We start from the raw sequence: 24,539 nt of genomic DNA on the forward strand, positions 1-24,539 counted from the left end.
TTGTAGATAGGTGTATAGAAGGTGTTGGATTGTATGCTTAGTGGTATATGTTTGTCCATTCCATTCCTTCCCCTCCACTACCTCACCTCGTTGTGTCTATTTACAGTAAGCCCATCGTGGCGATGGTGAAATATGAGACTGATGATGATGACTCCAATCTCCTTGGTTGAGTATAAACTTTCCCTTGCAAAATAAAAGGTTGCCGTGCCCCAACGAGTTGTCATGATTATTCTTATTCCCCACCACCCTTTGAGTCAAATCTTTTCCAGTGTAGGTGCCATATCGTTTGTTACTTGGCCTTCACCCAGCAGTGCATTGATCATGGCTGACGATGACACCCTAAGTACAAAAAAAATATTCCTAAGTAATGTTTTCATCTTTGTTCTATTTAACTCAGCTGTACATGTGGCAAGGAGTAATTATATTCAGAAATGCACTCTTAATTTTACCACCACGTTGTTTCACTTGCTCCTGTAAAGAGGTACCAACTAATTTGGCTGCTATGATTGGTCTTGCTAACGCATGTACTCTATGTTAACCAAAAATGAACCACAATACATTGCTGATCTCTTCAAAGAGAATAAACCATCACTCAAATTCCGGTCATTCTCGCAGCGGCTTTTGGCTAACCATCAAACAAAGACGGTCACTGCATCACACGCTTCCAGATGCACTTCTAAGACCGTCTAGAAAGCTCTTGCTTTCGATATTAGGAAGCCACTGGAGATAAGCACTTTTAAATCTAGTTTGGAAACTCGTTTTTTTAGAACGGCTTTTTGTGTTTAGTTTGTTGTCCTTTCCTCGCACCTCCGATAAGAACGATTGGCTCCGTACGATGCGAAATAAGTTGAACATACCTACGTAAATTATTTTAATGTCTCCATGTGAAATAATTACGGATTAACTTTTAATTGAAGATAAAAATCAGCTTGTAATAGCCAATGTGAAGCTCTTGAGGTTTTAAGTATCAAGTGTCATCTAATTTTCTGTTCCACTGCACATATATGAGTATACATGAGGTCCTGTCCAGATTTGACTTGACAAGTCTGAGCATCAGATTTACGTGAATGTATGGCAATAGTCATAATATATTCTCCATAATCATAACAAACTAGCCAACGCTACCCTGCCACTGAATCACACTATACCTTTAACCCGATCGCCACCTCCGGCGCTTTTCCATTCGTTCATTCATTCAATTTACATTTGTCTGCGTTCACAGCTCGCGCTTTCATGCCATACTTTGGCACACCACACCGCGCCATTCCGCTCATGCCACACCACAACACCACGCCGCGCCAATGTACCCACGCCACACCGCGCAACTACACCCACGGCACGCCAACGCACCACTTTTCTTGTAGAAGACAATCTCGTTCTTGACCTCCTCCTGCGCGTCGAGCGCGCACTTCAGCTGGTGCGCCAGCGCGGCCGGCGTGTCGGCGCCGTGCAGGAAGGAGCAGACGCAGCTGCGCTGCATCACCTCCGTGCGGCAGAAGCCCGTGAGCTCGCAGAAGCCGTCAGAGCAGTACACGATGGGGTAGCCCTGCGGCACCTGTGCATTGCCCAGCACGAAGTTACTGTCTGCACGCAGCGACGACGGCCGGGCGAGGCGAGACGTGGGAGTTGAGGATTCGGGAGGGGTTGCAGATGGTACCAGGGTGAGCAGAGCATGAACGGAGTGGGGGGGGGGGGGGGAGAAGAGACGCAGGGGAAGATGTGTTAGTATAATGCTTTGTTGTTAGTTAGGCAATTAACAGAAAACTTTAAAGGTGCACGAGTCGAGATGGCATGCGCAGACAGGTGGCACCGTTGGCCACCGATGCGGGGAAAATGCGCGTGGGTGCGGGACGCAGAGTTGGTTGTGGCCAGGAAAGGGGCGGTGGTGGTGCCTCGCTGTGGTTGTATTGTTACATACCCACATTGTCCTGGTCAAATCATAAGGTATTTAAAGATTACCCATCCAGTGATATGACGGATTTTCAGGGTCGGTTCAGTCACATTAAGAAAAATACGTATTTTTGTCTCGATTTTTTTATGTGTTGTTTCTGTCTCAATTGTACGGTTTGGTTAAATCTATTGTTCTTGATGTCTTATCATTTTCATGCACATTGCATAAAGTGGAGAAAAACTATTTGACTGATGTGTCATGAGCATGAGAATTGTGTTAAATTGATGATTCGATGCATTGTTAGATGCATATTTGGCACCGAGTGAAAATATTGCGTAGTTTTTTTTATTTCTACAAATTTCTCTCCATATTTTTTGCAGTCACTGGTTTTACGAGACACATTTCAGTGTTTTGCGATTGCTCTTTTACCTTTGGACAATTTTCAACGGATTTTCGATGTCGCATTGAAGTCCAATGGCCTGGAAATTGTAGCAGTCAGCTGCCGTAAAGGCAAATCTCCTTTATTACGTGACGCCGAGTTTCTTTACGAACGCCATTACATCCTCCACTGCATGCACGCACCGGTCGCTATTGTGAAGCGTTTGCTGGAGCATTTCTTCGTAAACAGATTAATTACCTATATTTTTTTCCTGCAGAAACGGAATCGCTTTTTAAAAAGCCACAGCGGCATGCTTATAGCAACCCAGTAAGTCGTAATAATGGTACGGTTTTTGCGTGTATCGACACTGCTCAGTGTGCAGTTTGATTTGTGATTTTGTTTAAATGCCCTGCATTTTTTTTTATTTGCTCGCTCTGTGAAGCGTCGAGATGCTCGCCTTCTTTTAATCGCTTTACTTATAGTAATTCTAATTTTAAGTGACAACAACTCTTTGTATAGGAAAAGCATCGCTGAGGTCCACGACTTCCTCATGAAAGTTGCAGTTGGGTTGTATGGCCAGGCAGACGTAAGGACTGACATCTGCATTCATAGGCAGGTAAGAGCTCATTGAGACCACACATCTCTCCTTCAAGGGAGACCCGGCTTACAAAAACAAATAGAACAGAAAATAACGTAAACTACAAAACACGTATACATCCAGTACCATAAATGCTTATATTAAACGTGATATAAGTTAGTATTTTGAAATGGAGCGTGTCATCACAAAACAAGAGAGAGTACGTAATATATAGCAAACAAAATAGAGAATAGAGGGTTTTTTTGGGGTTAGATCGCGTACATATATAAATGTGTCGTTAAAACCCGCCACTACCCGACACAGCCAACTAGTCAGGGTTGTCAACAGAACATGTTGTGGCTTGGCTCTCAAACAAACCGGTGTGCTGTACTATTGACGAATTGGCACGTTTTCTTGGTTCTTTCGGTAAAGTCACGTAGAAGGGAAGTAATACAATATTATAAAATAATAATTATTTTATTATGTTTTATTTATTATTTAATAATAATTATTTTATTATGTTTTATTTTTATTATGTTATTACTTCCCTTCTACGTGACTTTACCGAAAGAACCAAGAAGATGAATCCCTGCAGTCACGAAAGCTTTACATCGAAATTGGCACGTTATGTTTACGTGACAACCCTTACTAGTTGGCTGTGTCGGGTGGTGGCAGGTTTTAACGACACATTTATATATTTACGCGATTTAACCCCCCAAAAAACTCTCATGGATGATATTGGTCGCGAAAGCATACGTGTTAAACCAAAATAGAGAATATATGGAGGTTAAAGACGAATTCATCAATTCCTAAATGTTTTTTCCCCGTGGTACTCGAAGGAAAGTAAGGCGATATAGGAGCATCATACGAAATGGACAAAGTCCCAAATAAGAAAAAACTTTAAACAAGTTTGGTTCATATTGCATCATCTTTAAGAACGGCATTGTAACCCTTCCCATTCGGGACAAACCGACGGAGCAAACGCACAGCCGCTGTCAACCACAGTTGAAAATCCTAAATACTGATTCTTGATTCAAACCACGATGCCAGATTGTGACAATTCTTCAAATATCAAACAAGATGATTTACGAAACCACGGCATATATAAATAATGAAAGCAGGATTTGTGAGGGACGGACCATGATATTTTCTTCGCTCTTCCCACTCCAAATGAGTCGGCGTGCATGACGAGTCATAAATTCCTCCTGGCAGCCGTCGGTGAAGCAGACCAGCAGGGTGGCACACACAACGGTTCCGGCAAGGCGGCCAGCCAGCCAAGTTGGCAGCACAGGCTATTGCTGCTGCCGCTGCCGCTGCTGCAGCTGCTTCCGCGGCAGCTGTTCTTACTGCTAACTCAGCTGCGACCCACCGGCTCTAGGCTAAAGATGGCAGAAGATTGAGCGAGGTCTCCCACTGATTCGCTAATTCACTACCGCCGCCACCGACGGCATGATGCTTGGGGGGAGTGATACGTTACAAAGTAACATGCGCATGCACATCCATTTTGTCCATCCACTGCTGTACGTGGGCCCCTCTACGCTGCGAGGGTCGCGGGGGTTATTTGAACGTACTTCACCGTACTGGTCAGCGCAGGTCTCATTAAACCTCTGTCTCCGGGCCGTGTTGCCACGGATAACCAAGCTCGCCTTCCCTCTCGACAGATCGGCTGACCGTTCTCCAAGTGGCACGGTGCCTCTGTACCAATTAAAGACGGCACGCGTCAGGGTCGCTCGCTGCGTGTTGCGTGACCCCCACGGGAGCGGCCCAATGTTCGCTGGTCGTGCGGACCCCCACAGAACCCGTCTCATCATCATGGGCATCGTGGGCGGTTTTAAATCCCCAGTGTATGACTCGAAGACGGGTTATTACTTTCACAAGCAAACATTGTCGCTGCGCGCTTGACCTTACTTGGTACTGAAGGAAATAGCCCATCCGAGACAGCGGCATTTTTTTCATGTTAAAAGGACTCCAAAGTGAGGCGTGCAAAACAACCGTGGCACGCGATATAGATTATCTTCCGTCGACATTCCTTTTTTGCACGCGGTGACATTCATCCCAACACAATTTCACCACGTGTGCGTCCGGTAAATGGGCGAAGATGCTGCGCCTACAACAGCTTTTCGTGCACCGGGCTCTGAACCTGGTATCCCGGGTTCGATTCCCGGCTACGTCTCACATGATCGTGGCGAGTGATATCTGATCAGTACTGGGACCCGTCCCTTCCCCGAGCCGCACTAACCAATGTGGTCAAGTATGTTCAAATATCCGCCATGATTGACACGGCCTGGGGAGGCTTTCATCCAGCAGTGGATTATAATAGGGTTGTAAAATACTATTGTTATTAATTAAGCACGACTTCGTCAAATAATAGTTCACTTTTAAATGCTCGTGAGAATTTTAGCTCAGAAAAATATTGAGAAGGAAGGCAAACATGCCACACCACATCTTTTAAAAAGTATCTCCTAACCCCTAAAAAACAGTCGAGCGTGGTGAGAGGTCCGGCCAGCTTGGAACAGTAGCAGGCAAAAACAACCTCTCGAGGCGCTTTCCAAAGCTATCTCTAGCCGAGGTCCTTCCGTCGGCAGTGGTGCGAGCAAGACTTTTCCGGGCTGCACTTTTCTTTGTTCGTGGTCCTGCAAATTGTTGGCCATAAATAAGAGCAGGTATTTCATATCAATGTAAATCTGTAATCTCTATAAAGACGTCAATTTATTTCCGTTTTACAATCGATGTTCCCCGTTTGGACAATGTCACCTTGAGCGAACGCTTCCACGACAATCTTGCCCCATCGTCTACGGGAACAGATGCAGCAGAGTTCGTTTATAGACTGCGAGTAAACAGAGTGGGGTACCGTTGGCGCAGAGGTGTGTGTGCAGGTGAGTGGCGAATGGTTCTGGGCTGCACAAGTGGTCCATTGGGGGGCCGTGTCATGTCACTCAACAGCCCCCGTCCTCGCAGGACAGCGGCAATACGCTATTCATTTGAGGCGTTTCGCGTTTAACCGCCCCACCCAAAGCGATGCCATACATTTGTAATAAACGACTGGACCACGATGTCTGGCTCAGTGTCCTTTATTCGGTTCGTGCTGTACACCCACACGGCTGTCTTTACTCTGTAGCTTCTCCACGGTGCTGACTCCAATGTCGGCCCGATCCACAACAGCAGCCCCGCTGCTGTTTCTCTCACACAGCCCCCCTTGGCTGTACTCGCTGCAACTCCTCTCTCTCCACCTCCTGGCAGCCTCGTGCTGTCTCTCTCTCTCTCCGCAGCTCCTCCTGGCAGCCACACCGCTGCCTCTAACACGCAGCCCTTCTGGCTGTCTCCTCTGCAGCTGCACACCACTCCGCAGCTTCCTCTTGTCTTCGGGGTTGGCTCCCGATAGCCGTCGGTGCCCCCCCCCTCTTCTCACCTGCCCGCGTGGCCTCACTCTTTTCCGCTCACACCCCGACTGCCTTCCCCTTCCGGTTTACCCGCTTAAGGACCCGAACCTTCCACCCACGTCACATGACTCCACCCCCCGTGACGTCACATCCGGAAGGTCGCTTACGCCCGCATTACACATTGTCACGATTTGGAGATAACGATTAGATTCGGGTTTGCCATGAGTTATCGTATTTTTACCGTCATTTATTTCGTTTCGTTTATCACGTCTGGTTTGCACAGTTTTGTGTGTGTTGTTGTTCGCTCCACGTGTCCAAAGTTAACACGTTTTCCCCACGTATCCGGCAACGTGCGTCAGTGGCCGAGTGAGCCGCTCACGATTGGAAGGTTTGCGAGTTCGACTCTTTGCTGGGGGTTGACTCGGCCCATTAATCCCTCCGGGATCGATGACCACTTTGTGGGGTCGTCAAGAGTCGATGTCCTATCGAGAGAATTGCCTCCACCATAGGAATGCGGAATTCCTACCACTGGCTCATGGTTGCCAACGGAGCTGAGCGCCGCCAGGATGCATATTTGAGCCTAGATGCACATTCGCTTCGGTTTTTGTATTGTGGTTTCAAAAATGTGGTTTCACGTCTCTCTCTGAATATATTTTAACCTCTGCATACTCCAATGAGTGGTATACACTTTGGCATCCAAGAATCAATAAAGAATTCACAGTCTCTATGTTCTTTGCTCAATCCAGGACAGCCTCTCTTAAGCACAAGACTGTTTCAAGAAGGTCCTCCTGCATGAGGATATATCGCCAATTCAAATGAATGAGTAATTTTGCACGATAGTAATCTAATTAAGGAATAATTGGCATTTCAAATCAATACCTCTATTTGGTTCTCAATGCAAAGTCCTCCAGGCTGCAAGGTCGGAACGAACCATGATACTGTATATACGTATATAAAAGACCAGCGCACTACGCTAATAATACAGATGGAGATAAAAAAAACATTCGTGTATTTGATTGCAAGGAAATTGCTTGCCTGGACACAGGGGAAGGAGAAGCACGGTGAGTTTAGCAGCAACATCTCTCTATTAAACCTCCGCACACGCAAGGGAATTTGGTGTGTGCCAAATTTGTTACATTTTGCGGGGCTGTGAATAATTAAACCTCAATTTAAGGGGGGTAGAGCAACTGGCCGGCCCCGTGACGAGGCGCGAGCGGCACGCGGTCCGGAAGGTTGCGAGTTCAAATCCGTAATCCTGGTTGGGGCCGTTGACTCAGCCCATCACCCATCCGAGTTGAGTAAAATAGAGTACCGCTTTATGGGTCAGTCAACAGTGGGGGTTTTCCCCCTTGGATAGATTCGGCTCACCATAGGAATGAGGAATTTCCACCGTTGGCTCAGGGCTGTGAACAGATGAGCACCGTCTCAAGGAAATCCCTTTGATATTAAACAACTTTTTAACTGTCCCCCTTCCTGAGCCATGCAATGACTTGGCACCGTACAGAGTCATATTGCGATTCAATAATATAATCATTGCATTTCCATTGTAGTTAATGTCGTGGCTTCTCGTGGCTGGATGAGTCACATGTAGCCACTAAATACAACATATACTAAGTTACAACATAAATTCTTACACATCCGATTCGGTGTATCTGTTGTGAACTCAAGATCCAATATCAATCTATAGAACGGATGTTTCGTTATACCGATGAAGATCAAAACCGCAAATGTGCTCTATTCAAGAAGAAAACTCCAACGGTATATTGATCTGCATTGTTACATCGTAGAACGTTGAGAGATGCCAATTGATTGGAGAGATAGTCACTGTCATCCAGCAGTGGATCGACCATAGCGCCTAATAATGGTGATCTGCATTGTTTTACATTGCTGTGACTCCATCTCATTCTCCACATCTTATTCATGAATGGCTCTAATGACTCAAAGCAGCAGCGACGACAGCAAGTGCAGAGATAATTCGTATCGCCTCTGCTGCTCTCAGCTCCGCAGCCCTCCCCTCCCTCCCCTTCCACTCTTTCTCTGCACGCAATCCATCTCATCTCCTGCCACCTCCACTCTCCTTGCTCTTCTTGCCCAACTTCTATCCTCGCCTCATCTTAAGGCGTGTATGCATCTTCGCTCCCCATTCACGTTCGAATAGCTTCACCGCCTCCGCCCACAATCCACCCCCCGTCTGTGAGCATCCGCATCCTCCCTCGTCACCGCGAAGTCGACTGCCACCTTCCATCGGCCACCTTTCAGTTAATCCCCCCTCCCATCCACCCCACCACACACATACAACCTGCTCCTGTCAAAGACGCTTGCTGCCATCCCAGCTGTCTTATTATTTGTAGACCTACGTGATCATCTCTGGAAGGTTCCTGCAAATAAAACAACTCCGCGGCAGGAGAGGCTTGAGCAGCACGTATCACACTAACGAGTGATTGGAAAACACCGTGCCACATGGACACATACCACCAATACCACCGCCACCACCACAATAGGTCAACTCGATCCGCTTCCCGTGACTGCTGCAGGTTTGTGTCGCCATAACGTGGCGATGTAGAGCTTCCACATTAAACAAACTCACGCCTTGATACAAAGCGACAGTACTGCGAACTATAGTTCGCTCTTGGTTACTCGTGTACGGATTATCCGGGTTGCAGGTTAGGAAAATAATAAAGACGACATCCAACGAAAGGAGGCGTCGTGGCACGATGAGAGGGGGTGTTATTGACTGCGGTGATGCATCACAGGACCATGAGGGATGGCGACGGCTTGGGAAGGCCTTCATCCAGCAGTGGATTGACCATCCCTGATTTGTTTAGCATCCCATTCTCAAAATACTAACAATCACGCGAAATATTTAGCCAAATTAAAACCGATATTGTTTTCAGTACGATCCTGCTAGATTATTTTTGTGTTTGGCCATTTTCATTATGAGAGTTTAGATTCATGCGAGAGTAAACCGGAGAATCCGGAGAAAACCCATCACACACTCAGCACTGCCATCTCCTTACCACACCCTCGCAGAAAGGTGGATACCACACCTGACAAGCCCTGGTGGTAGTCACCCATCCAAATACTCACCAGGCTCAAACCTGCTTCATTGCTGACATCCGCAGAAGGTTGGCTGCATTGTCATAGGTTTTGTTACATAAGAGCTGCTCAAATGCAGTGCATTAAAGCACTCAATGCCGGGGCACTATGATTCTGAACCTGCTCAGCAAGGCTCATCTCCATGCTCGCATTTCCATTAAAATCAGCTTCCATGATCAGACGGTCAGGAAACATATCGGCACATCAAAGGAGGCTTCAAATTATTTTCCATTACCTTTATTTGTAGCACTTTACAACTACAGTACTGGATAGTGGATAGCGTTGAAATCAAGGGGCATGATAACTCTCCTCGGGATGATCCAACACGAATGAAACTTTAGCGTAAAATTGCGTTCCTGTTTAGAACTTTGTTCGCTTCCTTTAGAAATCTGTGCAAAACGATCAAAGGGTCCCCTCCCCTCACCAATAACTATGAGACAGCCAGCGTTAAAAAGAGTCTCCCCGGATCTCAAGGTGCACGTACTGGGTACGGCCACGAACTCGCAACATCACAGATCATGCGCTCTGCGACGAAACGTGACAATAATGAACAGGGGCGCAACTCCGTATTTCAACGGGGGTATGTAACATACGACTGTGCCCCCCCCTCCTTACTCCCGACTAATTTTGATTCAAACAGTTAAGGATGTTTTTAACCCGTATGCAATAATATTTAGGCTATAACTAAATGTTATTTCAGTTCCACCGTGTATTGAGTTTAAAAGGAAGACAGTTTCACTGTGACAATATTAATACAAACATTTAAAGGTACAATACAATTAAGTAATCGTGCGTCTTTCTTTCATGCCGGCCCATCGGTCTAGGATTTCCTCAAAGGGGGTGGATCGCACAACTTTATGCTCAATTGATATGAAAGCCAGATGCGTTAATCGGGCTTGGTCCATGATAGACCGCAGGTGTTTAATGAATACATTTTTAAAACAATCTTCATATTTACACTATGAGATCTCTTTTACCAGTGGCAAAATATGATAGTAGGTTTTTACCCTTTTAACTGGTACAAAACTGACACCTTTATTCAAGGCATCATGTCTGCAATGACCACAACGCAAGTAGTCAAAAAAGCAAACAAAAAGAAGCAACTCTGATAAGGATGATAATATGCACTGTCCTTGAAGTTGATTGGCCCACACCCGAGACGGCTTTCTTTAGAGCCTAGTCCCCATTGGTGTAGGGCCAGATGACACCAGAAGGCGTACAACTCAAACACAGTGCAATATCAGAGTATTGAGAGCTCGGGGTAAGCATTTACACTATGAGATCTCTTTTACCAGTGGCAAAATATGATAGTAGGTTTTTACCCTTTTAACTGGTACAAAACTGACACCTTTATTCAAGGCACCTACTATCATATTTTGCCACTGGTAAAAGAGATCTCATAGTGTAAATGCTTACCCCGAGCTCTCAATACTCTGATATTGCACTGTGTTTGAGTTGTACGCCTTCTGGTGTCATCAAGCCCCCACCCCTTTTTCCAGAATGATTACACAGCTGTGTCTTTAAAGCTAATAAACACACACGCGACACATACGGACGGACACGCACACGACACACGGACGCAGATGTGTTCACCTCCACAAAAATATATATGACCCGGCCTTTGAACAACTCGGGAAAACCGAGTGGATTTTCTCAATATAAGCCGAGGCAAAATCCATTCAAGACATCTTGTCTCCGGGGCTACGGCCCCCACCAGAGATCTCTTCAGGGCTCCGGCCCCATCTCATATCAATGCCGACAACGAAGAAGCTCTTCCGTCATCCAGAATGACGATGTTCGCGGGGTAGCGACGTGCATCGATAAGCTGAGGTCTGCACCACCTAAGAAGAATCGCTACCCTGAGTCGCCGAGCTACGAGTGAAGCTGACGGAGATTACAGCTATCACTCTCGAGCCAACAAAGACACCCAACGTCCACCCAGCAACGAACGAAGCATCTTTCATCGCCAGAGTGACGACCAGCGAACAACCTGTAGAAAGGGCAGAGATCGCCAAGCGTCAACCAAGCGAGCATCGCAAATGACGAGCAGCATCGGATGAGCAACAAGAGCCATCGTTCATCGCCAGAGCGCTCCAAGCCAGTGAGCGCGCACAGCCGCGTCGTCCAGAGCCTGAGCCAACACAGCCTGAAGTAAGGGCGAGTGTCCGTGTGAAGCGGGCAGCGATCAAGGAGAGAGCGACGACGAAATCATCGCGCACCACGACGGCGAGCATCGTGCCGACGCCACTCATCTAGCAGTAGAGAGAGAGCGCACGAGCAGCATGACTCGGGCGTCTCCGAGCGTCGTGCCGACTCGTGGAGGAGCTGCGCGCTATCCGACGACGGAATCATCGCGCACCACGACGGCGGACATCGTGCCAACGCCGCTCAATCGAGCAGTGGAGAAAGGGAGACAGCACGGGCTCGCTGCGGCCACGCCCAAGCGAGAGGAACCTCTAAAGAGCTGGTTGTATCTCCCCCACCCCACAAGCTAACGACACAACTCCCGGCTCTAAGAAAAATTTAATTAATTTTACAAAGGGACAACGCACACACAACACGCACACGAATAAGACTTTCAAAAAGTTATCTTTGCATTTCAAAAAGGGTTGCCATTTCAAGGTGATGCGTTCAATATCAACTGATCGTGCAAAGCAGTTGCTGCCGTAGAGTTACAGGAATAAGAAAGGTTTTAGTCATTTATTTTCGTTAATTGCATAATCTTGCCAATGAATCTACTGACGTATACTTTGCCTTTGCATATCGGAGTGTCACATGTTTGTTTAGAATAAAATTGTTAACACAGAAGTTTCTCGAGTGTTTCTTCCAAGTCCATGCAAAACTGTCTTATTCATAAGAACTGTTACCTGCGATGAGATATGAAGTTGGAGACCTAACATAACATAAACACACACTAAGATAATCAGTAAATGTTTAAATCAATGATAATCGTGTTATCCTGATTGATACAACTCTGGATAAACGAAACTAATCCTAATTATCATAACTGCTCACATTAACATAATCGCAAGCATTTGCATAAATTACTACGATTATCTCCGTGATCATCATAATTTATGCATATAATTACACACATTAACATAATTTATGCGATTTGCGCATTTTTTTTAAATTGTATTAATCTTTTTTTATTTTTATCAAAATTTCATAATCCAACATATACAACAGTTCACGGGAGGTGCCACGGTTGTGCTGTATGGCCGCAGGAAGTGTTGCGACCAGGGTTTTTTGTTGGTTTGGTTTATGGTAAAAACATTTTTTGTATTGATGGTGTTCCTCGGGATTAGGGGTTGCTCTGCCTGTCCACCCGCTTGCGGTTGCTAGATGTCAGGGGGGGGGGGGGGGGTGGTGATGTAGTGTAATAGCGCCGTCTGTTGTCCAGCAACTGCGGTGGACGAACAGTACACACGCCGGTGTGCATATACACGGGTGTGTCGGGCAGAGCGGAGGAACTGAGGCAAGGGTCACGGAAGACCCCATCTGGAAGCCCCTGGAACCTCTTCTTGGTTCTTTCGGTAAAGTCACGTAGAAAGGAAATAATAAAATAATAAAAATAAAACAATAAAATAATTCTCACGACGTTTCGGCCACATCGCAAGCAGCCGTCCTCAGGTGGAGAGCAGGTCTGTCGAGTAGACAGAGTCTGAATGACACACTCCAGGTTTGGAGCGACTATTTAAGCTGGGATGGAGGGGGGGAAGGGCGCCTTGACAAAATAATTTGCATATCAAGAGGAATTTAGCATATTTATGGGAAATGCAGATATGCGATTAGTACTGCTTGTGAAATGCGTAGAAGGTTTGGCGTGGGATTTAAAGTCATTATGCCCGTGCATTATGCAGGATTAGCAGCAACAAAGGGAGGGGATAGGGGAAACATTAATAAAGGGAAGGAATGTTAATAGTATGTAGCTGCAGTTACTAAACCACCACGTAAACAACTAAAGTATAAACTACATATTTTTCGATTTAAAGCTTTCTACTATGTAGTTTATATAAAGTATAAACTACATAGTATCATCAGTATACTGAATATACTCTCCAATAAGCTCAGCTACTAACAGTAAGTAATACATTACAATTTTATGTCGCAAAAAATATAATATTCTTCCAGCTAAACTTTATTCTCTTACATCACACGAGTCTACACCGTACTATATACTGCCATAGACTAACCCAACATTAAATTACATACTGTATTACTATACACCACCCTATACCTTATACATTGTAATATTACACTATGTATTATTCTACTCACCCTAATGTATATCACACTGCTGTATATTCGCTATACAATTACGATACTATATATTACTTTGTACATTGTATTAAACATTACAATTTTATACTATTTATTATTATACAATCCGCTATACACTGTACCATTGACCGTCGCGTGAAAGATACTAAGAGGAAGCAACGAAATATGTCAATGGGAGAGCAGTGGTAGGAGACTTGCAGCGGAGCAAAGAATCCATTCCCTGCGGAGAATGCAAGATATATAGTCAATGCCAGTGAGTGAAACGCGGTCTGAAAGTCACCATAAACGTGACCACAATCAGTTAAGATCCGAAATGATTTATTACGTCCTTCCAATGATTGCTGAGCCAGAATCCATCTTCTCGGTTGAAATTGTCTCTGTGTTTGTATATGTGGATCGCCTCATGAACGAATCTCTCATGGTAGCCAGATGGCTTGCAGAGAACCTCTGTCTTGGAGAAGTCAATATCATATGAGCCGACTGAATTGTAACAGTGATCTGCCACGGCTGAGGTGTTTGTCCTACCGTGTTTCAAGTTTGCTTTATGTTCACGGATGCGGTCCGAGACATGTCGTTTGGTTTCTCCAATGTAACTGCTACCACAGAGGCAACTTAGTTTGTAGACGCCAGGGTACTGTATGTCTGGAATCACATATTTTACAGACGGGACCAGATCACGGATTTTATGTACTGTGTTGAATCGGACCTGGATCTTGTGTTTTATCAAGATTTCGGAGATCTTTTTTGTGACCCCAGCAATGTAAGGTAAAGTGATGGTTTTGAAAGGCTCCTCAACAGGATCCTTCTTGATGGTTGGAGTGATGGCTTTGCGGATTGTGTAGTCGGAGTAACCATTAGCCTTAAGAGCTTGGCTTACGTGTTTGAGTTCACTGGCAATGTGTTCCTGGTCGGAGATGCATTAGGCTCTATGGAATAGAGTCTTGAAGAGGGAATTCTTCTGGGATGGATGGTGGTGGGAATCCGGTTTTAGGTAAGCATCTGTATGGGTGGCTTTCCTGTAGACAGAGTGGCTCATTGAACCATCAGGTCTCCTTTTAATTAGGACATCCAAAAAGGGTAGCTTGCCATCTTTTTCGACTTCCATGGTGAATCTGATGGCTGGGTGTATGGAATTGATGTGGTCGCGGAATTGGTCTAGAGCAGGCCGGCCATGTGGCCAGATGACAAAAGTGTCATCTACGTACCTCTTCCATAAGGTCGGGCGTAGAGTGGCAGTCTCGATGGCGTCAGTCTCAAATTTCTCCATGAAAACGTTGGCTACAACCAGAGATAGGGGGGGGGGGGGCATTGGGGTGCCCTCAGTTTGTTTGTAGAAAGTTCAAATCCAGGTGAAGTATGTATTGTTAAGCAGTGTCTCACCAGGGGGGGGGGGGGTACCCCAGTATTCAGTCCTTGATGAACAAAGTCTTCAATGATTGCGATGGTTTTAGGTACAGGAACGTAGGTGAATAAGGTAACCACATCAAAACTGACAAGCAGGTTGTCTGGGGACAGGGAAATCCCCTTGATTGTCGATACCAGGTCAGTAGAGTTTTGTACCACAGGTGGTTTTTCCAGTGAAAGGCCGCAGGATTTCAGACAAAAAACGAGCCAGTTTGTATGTGGGGGAGTTGATAGTAGAGACAATGGGACGAAGAGGTGTATCTTCTTTATGTATCTTTGGCAAGCCATATAATCTTGGTGGCCTGGCTGCAGAGGGTTTCAACGAGAACTGTTTGGTTTGATCAATTAATGCGGTTGAATCAGAGATTATTTTATTGGTTTTAATGACGAGGCTGTTGGTGGGGTCTCTTTTTATTTTTGTATTGCTGCCATCGTTGAGTAGTTCTTGAATTTTGTTGTTGTATTCTATTTTGTCCATGATGACAGTGGCATTGCCTTTGTCGGCTGAGAGGATGACAATGTCATCCCTCTTTTTTAATTGAGCTAATTCAAAATACTCATCTTTGCTGATGTTGCTACCTGGCATCTTAGCGTTTTTGAGGGTTGCAGAGATTTCAGATCTTGCTACGTCTGCAGCGATGTGACTCAGGCCCTTGAGAGCCACATCTACTCGGGCAATGATATCATTAACTGGTATGTGTCTAGGTGTGACTGCAAAGTTTAGTCCTTTAGCTAAAACGGATTTCAGACCATCAGAAATAGAACTGTTACAGTGATTAATTACGACTTTGTTAACGTCTAGCTTTTCAGTGTGTGGGTCCGGTCTCTTGTTTGAGAGGCGGTTGAATTTGGAAATCAAGTTGTCCTTACATTTAGTCGACATAGCGGCAGCTGAAGAGGCAGTCATTTTGTCTACATGTTCCCAATCCGATGTGGACATTGTTGCAGTCAAAGATAAGTGTGATTTGTAGAGTGTCTTGTCTAACTGATCTAGTTTGGTGCGCGTAAGTCTGATTTTCTCTGAAATAAGAGCTAAGCTAGTTCTAGATAGAATTCGTTTAGCATTAGAAGAAGTTACAACAGCAGAGGTTAGTGTAAATGCGATTGGTATTACCTTAGAGTCAGGGCATCTCTTCAGAAAGGTGAGAGACTCGATTAGCTGAGCCTTCTTATCCCGGAGTTTGTTGAAAGATCTTAGAGTTTTGTGGAATCCCACCCCGTAGTGGCGGTTAAATTTCGATTTCAAGCTTTCGTGACTGCAGGGATTCATCTTCTTGGTTCTTTCGGTAAAGTCACGTAGAATGCAAACAATAAAATAATAATGGAACCTGCTAGTGGGTTCGAGAAGGGAGGCGCAGCCAGGGCAGAGCCAGGCCACGCTGGGTAGCATAAAAGCAGCCGAGAACGGGAGCTTGTGGCTGCCGGCTCTGGGAGTGGAATCCCACCTCTCGTCGTCGCTGTCGTCTTCGCTAGATATTGCGTGGCCGCATAGTTGTTGGCTGTCTCGGTCGGTGCCATCGGTGTTACATGTCAGGGTTGTGTTAAGGCTAAGCTAAACGACTAGGGAGAGTGCGAATCTGTGAAGGCAGTAATAAAGAGTGGTGGCGGGTTTAACGACACATTTATATATTTACGCGATCTAACCCACCAAAAAACCTCTCTTATGGTGCTAACAATTTCCCGCCTTTTACGTTTGAATCTCTCCTCCAACCATTTGAATATTCTATCCTAAGCAATCGTCTTTGAGGCCTTTCTGCACCAATCAGAGACCTTGATTGACTTCATAACTGTCCGTTCGCACGTATGCTATGTCAGGTAAGTGGTCTGTTGCCTCGGTCATTACACTTCTTTATCTGTTCCTTTAGGGGCCCCCTTGTGGCCGACTGGATCCCTATGCTTTGCATAACACTGCATAATACCCCATAGTTGCGCCCCTGCTCATGAAAATAACTTGAGAACAAACATGTGTTGGAGACTGTTACACGTGTAATGGGTTCCGGAGACACTTGTAGAGGTAACTTCTTTATTACAACACAACACTCCAACAGTCCTGATACTCTGTTACAGCCTAGGTACACAGCCTAGGTACACAGCCTAGATACTCTACTCTGGCTACGCTCTGGAACTCGCCCTCACAAGGTCGTCGAGTCGGGAGTTCCAGAGACCCACCACTGGCTCTCACATCGTCCCAGGGTCCTCAGATGGCTGGTCTTGGGTCTTGGGTCTTGAGCTACGACTGGCCCTGATCATCCAGTGAGCTCCGCTTTTATAACTAGTCCCCAACGAGGGGTGGGGCCGTGTGCGCCCCCAGATCTCCCACAGAGCACACACAGCCCCCCCCCCTTTGGCGGCGCCAAGGGGATTAAGCGCCTGAGAACCCAACGCCTGGTGCAAGGGGCTTAAGCGTCTGGACCCGCCTGAGAACCCAACGCCTGGTGCCAAGGGGCTTAAGCGTCTGGCCCACCCAGGGTCCCAGAGCCCCCAGCAGCCCCTCCCTCCTTATGTCACTACACACGGAAGCCATGCATATGCCTGATATTTCCTCAGTTGCGACACTAGCAGTTTTATTTCAAGAGCATCCTCCACAGGGATATTAACGCGAAACACCATTGAAATTGTCTTGGTTGTAAATACCATTTTGCCTAGCCCTCGGGTATATTTGTAAAGGCAGTACGGAGCGATAGTGGGACAGTATGGTTCCCTGGGACCATGGTTACTAATGGACGTGCTAATGATGATTGATGAGACAAATGTTGACAGGGCCACGTGAGGGGGAGCACGAGATCCAATGGCGGGGGAAGTGTAATTAAGGCGGTGATTGACAAGAGCAGGTGCGGCGAGGAGGATTCGAGAATAGGGGCGTGGCCGGACCGGGCGAGGCTTAAGAGCCGGCGCGAGCCGGAGCTGGTGGTTGTTGGTGCGGGGAATTGTCGTCGTTGTTGCCTTGGAACGGGTCGTCTCCATCGTCTGCGAGTTGTCTTGAGACTAGAAGCTATGTTGTCTCTGAATAGAGTTGTCTAACTACCAAAGTGTATAGAGTCACTCGCGGTTACTCGTCGAGTTGTCAGTGTACTTTATTCATAATAAATATACGGAAGGACAAGACTCTTTCTGAGAGCTACATTACATATGTTTAACCAGCAAAGGTAGGAATTGTATCGCTCCATCTCGTGCCCTCAAAGGAGATGGAGCGATACAATCAGATTATGTGCAGGAGTAATTTCGATCGTGGCAGCGCAGGACCCTGGTATGGGATGTCAATGGCGTGGAAAGGTATTCAACCATCCATGGATAGAGCTTGGCTGATGATTATTGTGATGATGAATACCGTTTCACTGCAAGGTTTATAAAACACATACCTCACATTTTCACCAAATTTTTGTCGCGGGATTTACTTTTGCTGCGTAAGCCGGGCACCTTCACCTTGTTCAGGCAGCAGGTTCGGTGAATCTTCTTGTTAAAATCGTCAAGCAGCTGAACATGATTGCATGCACAGCACATGCCTTTCAAGTGCCGGATAATCGCAGCAGTAAATACATCAAACATCTGCAACTGATCCATTGTCACAGCTTTTTGATTGCTGGATGAATAACGAACCGACGATATTTTACACTCGATTTGACCATTGCACGTTTTATACAAGTTTCCAACTCCGAAGTAATTTATTATATTTCACAGGATTTGCTGTTTCCATGAATAAGCACGTTTGGTGCAGCCACGGTAAATCAGACCACTCGGAGAAGCAGGCGATAGCGCCTCTCCATTCCAGATGAGAATAGACCGCCATCAGCAAACCGTGATGAAAGCTCCATTAAAAACTATGAATTGCACGTTCTTATACACTACAGCTTGTATGGAACGGTTGGGCAATGGTTCGTGTACCGTTCTATGAACCCGGTGACCTGAATTTGATGTGATCCTATTAGCTGGGGGGGAGGGAGCTACCATCTAGCAGTGGATTTACAAATGGCCTGGACATGCACGTGGTCATTATTTTAATGCATCAAGAACAGCGAAGACTATCCACAAGACAACCACTGTTGACTTGCCTAAGAAGTAGTAGTTATTTTAAGTGATCCTGGATGGGTGATGGGCCGAGTTAAACCAAAATAAGAATTTTAACTCGCAGTCTTGCTGCATTGCCCTTGACGACAGAGTTAAATTTGTGTGTGACCATTGCTAAAACTGTCATTCGTTTTGCTGGAGAAAAAGTATTTTATTTAAATATATGATAAGAATGTAATTATCTCTTACTGAAAATCACAGTATGCTGTCAAATCTCCACGGATGTTTTTGTCATTTTTATATCCAGCGATGTGTTTGTAGAACGATGCTGCGTTACGTCAAATCACTTCTATTTATTTATTATATGAAACTTATGCATAAATAAAAGCAATTTTAAGTACGGTATCTTCCGTGCAACTCTGTCAATCCACTGCTGGATGAAGTCCTCCCCACGAGGCTTGGTGAAGGGAAGGGAGGGCCAGGTCTGACTAGGCACTGATTAATTGTATATCGATATTCTACATTACTATTACAATTATTATTTACAATATCGTATAACTATAATTTAAAGATGGCTCGGTGGGTCAGGGACCAGACTACCGAGTTGAGAGATCCTGGGTTCAGTCACCTGTGAGTAAAGTGGATCCTCAAGTTTAGTGAGTTGATGGTCACGAACAACTGCCCAAAAATACACGCCATGTTAAATTGGTATTTTTAGTCAATTTGGTCAATTTCCACAATAACATCAGTTTGACTACGATGCGACACGCGTTGTTTTTCTGCAGGGCGTGTGTGCGAAAGGGTCACGTTTTTTTCTTCTAATTTTATATTACAGACCAATGAAATAGATCTCAGAAGCAATTCTCCTGCTGGGGTCCATTTTCAAACACGCGGCAAGATGCGCACTGCCCTAGGAGAGTTCTGAGGGGACACTTTGTCTCACGACACGGCACCAATAGCAGAAACCAGGCAGATTGAACTGAGAAAAATCTTTCTGTAGAACGACAAAAAAATCCCCAGAAAGAGAAGTAGATTCGTTATGTATTCATTGAATGTGTTATGTTGTTAGGGTTACAGCCTATTACCATGTATATATTGTACTTGAACAATTACTACATAAAGAGACAAGATTTAAATAAAGTGCAAGTATATTTTTTCTGGTCCAGGCTGTCTTTGCCAAAGATATAAGGAATCTCGATGGAGTATAGTTTGGTGAAAGGATGCTATACCAATATAGTAACCCTATTACCTGTGATTTTTTTTTATCCTGTTTGGGGATTGACTCAGCCCATCATTCCCCCGGGATCGATACATTGATTACCACTTTGTGGGGAAGTCAACAGTGGTTGTGTAGTGTCTTGTAAAATCACTCAGTCGGACACGTTGTTACAGGTCACCTTCTTACAATGTATTACTATATTCTTGCACCAGTTGTAGGCACTCCTGTCTCTGTCTATAAGGTCACTTTTGTTAACTAACTTCCCTTATCTACTTTACACCTTGCTAACTTGCCTGCAGCAGCTCTTCCTCTCAGCAGCTCCGCACTCACAGCTCCGCACCCAGAGCTTGCACACAGCGGCGCTCACCCAGAGCTCGCATCCAGCAGCGCTCACACAGAGGCTTGCACACAGCTTCCCTCACTCTGCGCCGCTGCCCTCGCCATCAATCACCCCTTATCGCACGTCTCCCTGGCAACACCTCCGGTGTCAGCGTGCAACCCCGGGCCGACCCCGTATGCACCCGATTCTCCCCTTAAAGAGGTGGAGGTTGGCTCGTGCAACCTCACGTTGCACACGTGCACCTGTCTGCCCCCTTGGTTGCCCTCGGCCAACAGTGCGCACCGCGTGCCAACTCCGCCGCCTCGCCAATGTAGGCCAAGACGGGGGCTATACATGGGACAAGGCCTTAACACGGCTATGGCAAGTACAAATTTCCTTGCTTCTTACGCTAACAACACAAGTCCATTGTTTACTATTTTTAAAACACATTAGTTGGCAAACATTACAATAATAATGTTTGTATGCAGATACAAACTCAGCTTCATTGCTTACTATTATAGTATTATTAAACAAATACGTTGCCAGATATTAGAATAATTATTTTTGTGTGCACATTACAACTCTGGTTCATTGCTTACTGTTATGAAACAAATACGTTGGCAGATATTACAATAATTATATTTGTGTGCAGATAACAACCTCAGGTTCATTGTTTACTATTATGAAACAAGTTGGCAGATATTACAATAATAATGTTTGTGTGCACAAAAGTCTTTTTTAATATTTAGGTTGATAATTTTTCCCTTTTTGCTGCGCTTTTATGACGCTGCGACGGTCTACTGCCAGTCTGTGATTAATTAACGTCAGTGCACTGCCAACCTATTATCTACACTGCTAATTTTCCTTTTCACAATTATGAGTGTATGCCAGTCTATAATCTGTTGCCTGCTTCTTTACCTCACTCAGTGTACTGCCAGCCTTTCATGTCGACTGTAGCAATGCTTATGTCATTGAGTCGGCATACTGATAGTCTATAATCTAGACTGTAGCCTGTGTCTCAACTTACCTGTGCATACTGCTGCTCTTTAATTTTACACTTATTTCTGCTTATTTATTCAATGCATTTCTATTGTTTCGATTGTTCACGTCACACAATATACTCCTACGTAATACTGCGATACTGATAGCTGTGCCATCATCGGGGCTTGCTGTGCACGTTGATGTGTGTGCGAGTCGATGTGTGTGTATTTGAGTCCATATGTGTGTGCATGTAGGTCCATGCGTGTGTCTGTCTTTTTCGAACGGACAGCACCCGATATGTGTGTGTGTACGTCGAAGTGTTTGTGTGTTAGTCCAAGTGTGCGTGTCAGTCCATTTACGTGTGTATCAGTCGATCTGTGTGTTTAAGTCCACGTGTGTGTGTAGGTTGTGTGTGTGTGTCACTGGTGTAGCGGTAAGCGTGCTGCACCAGGAACCCGAGTTCGATTTACACTCACGGCCTACACCGGTGACGATTATCTGAACTGGTCCTGAGCCTCCCCTATGTCGGATCAGTTTCAAATGAGAAACTGCTGCGATGTGTAGTAAACATCGCCAGCGGGGACTAACAAAAAAAATTTGTTACACTGTTGAATTCTCCTAAACACATAAAATTGATACGCAAATGCTTTTTACATACATTACACTTTTTTTGTATTTCCTTATGTATATGTTACGTTTTTAAGAGGCATTTTAAAGTATTTTTTTCGCCCGGGCAACCCCGGGTACTTCCCGCTAGTTTTGCCTTATAAATAAATGCTAGCCAGAAAATATGTCTGCCGAGCACTTATTTCTAAGGCAAAATTACTGACTTTGTTGATAACTTTAAATCTGAGCATTTATTACCGCGTACTCCTACGAGGTGAGTTTGTCACAAATGCGCACTTCAATCAACTTTAATTGACGTGACGTCTGCAGTCCGGTAACCGAGTGGATACTTTAAAAATACAACATCTGCCATGCACTCATCCACTTAACTTTCAAACACAAAGTTCCAGGTAGGAAATGCAAATGGTGAATGTGCTGGCTACCGTAGCGCTTGAGCGATGGTAATTGTCTTTTAAATAAATGCAAGCCAGAAAAGGTCTCTGACGAGCGCTTATTTCTAAGGCAAAATGACTGACTTTGTTGATAACTTTAAATCTGAGCATTTATTACCGCGCACTCCTACGAGGTCAGTTCGTCACAAATGCGCATTTCAATCAACTTTAATTGACGTGACGTCTGCAGTCCGGTAACCGAGTGGATACTTTAAAAATACAACATCTGCCATGCACTCACCCACTTAACTTTCAAACACAAAGTTCCAGGTAGGAAATGCAAATGGTGAATGTGCTGGCTACCGTAGCGCTTGAGCGATGGTAATTGTCTTTTAAATAAATGCAAGCCAGAAAAGGTCTCTGCCGAGCGCTTATTTCTAAGGCAAAATGACTGACTTTGTTGATAACTTGAAATCTGAGCAATTATTACCGCGCACTCCTACGAGGTCAGTTCGTCACAAATGCGCACTTCAATCAACTTTGATGGACGTCTGCAGTCCGGTAACCGAGTGGGTACTTTAAAAATACAACATCCGCCATGCAATCATCCACTTAACCTTCAAACACAAAGTTCCAGGTAGGAAATACAAATGGTGAAGTTGCTGGCTACTCGAGCACTTGAATGACGGTTTGAGAAACAGGCTTAGGCAGCAACCTTTCTGATTGACTCAGCCCACCATTCCTCCGGGATCGATACATTGAGTACCACTTTGTGGGGAAGTCAACAGCGGTTGTGTAGTGTCTTGTAAAATCACTCAGTCGGACACGTTGTTACAGGTCACCTGCTTACAATGTATTACTCTATTCTTGCACCAGTTGTAGGCACTCCTGTCTCTGTCTATACGGTCACTTTTGTTAACTAACTTCCCTTATCTACTTTACACCTTGCTAACTTGTCTGCCGCAGCTCTTCCTCTCAGCAGCTCCACACTCACAGCTCCGCACCCAGAGCTCGCACACAGCAGCGCTCACACAGAGCTCGCACCCAGCAGCGCTCACACAGAGGCTTGCACACAGCTTCCCTCACTCTGCGCCGCTGCCCTCGCCATCAATCACCCCTTATCGCACGTCTCCCTCGCAACACCTCCGGTGTCAGCGTGCAACCCCGGGCCGACCCCGTCTGCACCCGATTCTTCCCTTAAAGAGGTGAAGGTTGGCTCGTGCAACCTCACGTTGCACACGTGCACCTGTCTGCCCCCTTGGTTGCCCTCGGCCAACAGTGCGCACAGCGTGCCAACTCCGCCGCCTCGCCAATGTAGGCCAAGACGGGGGCTATGCATGGGATAAGGACTTAACACGGCTATGGCAAGTACAAATTTCCTTGCTTCTTACGCTAACAACTCAAGTCCATTGTTTACTATTTTCAAGACACATTAGTTGGCAAACATTACAATAATAATGTTTGAATGCAGATACAAACTCAGCTTCATTGCTTACTATCATTAAACAAATACGTTGCCAGATATTAGAATAATTATCTTTGTGTGCACATTACAACTCTGGTTCATTGCTTACTGTTATGAAACAAATACGTTGGCAGATATTACAATAATTATGTTTGTGTGCAGATAACAACCTCAGGTTCATTGTTTACTATCATGAAACAAGTTGGCAAATATTACAATAATAATGTTTGTGTGCACAAAAGTCTTTTTTTATATTTAGGTTGATAATTTTTCCCTTTTTTGCTGCGCTTTTATGACGCTGCGACGGTCTACTGCCAGTCTGTGATTAATTAACGTCAGTGCACTGCCAACCTATTTTCTACACTGCTAATTTTCCTTTTCACCATTATGAGTGTATGCCAGTCTATAATCTGTTGCCTGCTTCTTTACCTCACTCAGTGTACTGCCAGCCTTTCATGTCGACTGTAGCAATGCTTATGTCATTGAGTCGGCATACTGATAGTCTATAATCTAGACTGTAGCCTGCGTCTCAACTTACCTG

General features: G+C 45.3%; 1 protein-coding gene across 1 annotated transcript in view; it reads right to left on the reverse strand.

Annotated features, from left to right (window-relative positions):
• The window catches only part of LOC144718693 (voltage-gated delayed rectifier potassium channel KCNH8-like), a 201,494-nt gene that overhangs the window by 134,047 nt on the left and 42,908 nt on the right, over positions 1 to 24,539 (reverse strand). The window contains exon 2 of the mRNA XM_078594151.1: positions 1,351 to 1,584. Within this exon, the coding sequence (XP_078450277.1) occupies positions 1,351 to 1,584 (234 nt within the window). The remainder of the gene's footprint in view (positions 1 to 1,350; positions 1,585 to 24,539) is intronic.

This window comes from Lampetra planeri, chromosome 1 (genome assembly GCF_965212315.1).
Source record: "Lampetra planeri chromosome 1, kcLamPlan1.2.h2, whole genome shotgun sequence".
NCBI classification, from domain to species: Eukaryota; Metazoa; Chordata; class Hyperoartia; order Petromyzontiformes; family Petromyzontidae; genus Lampetra; species Lampetra planeri.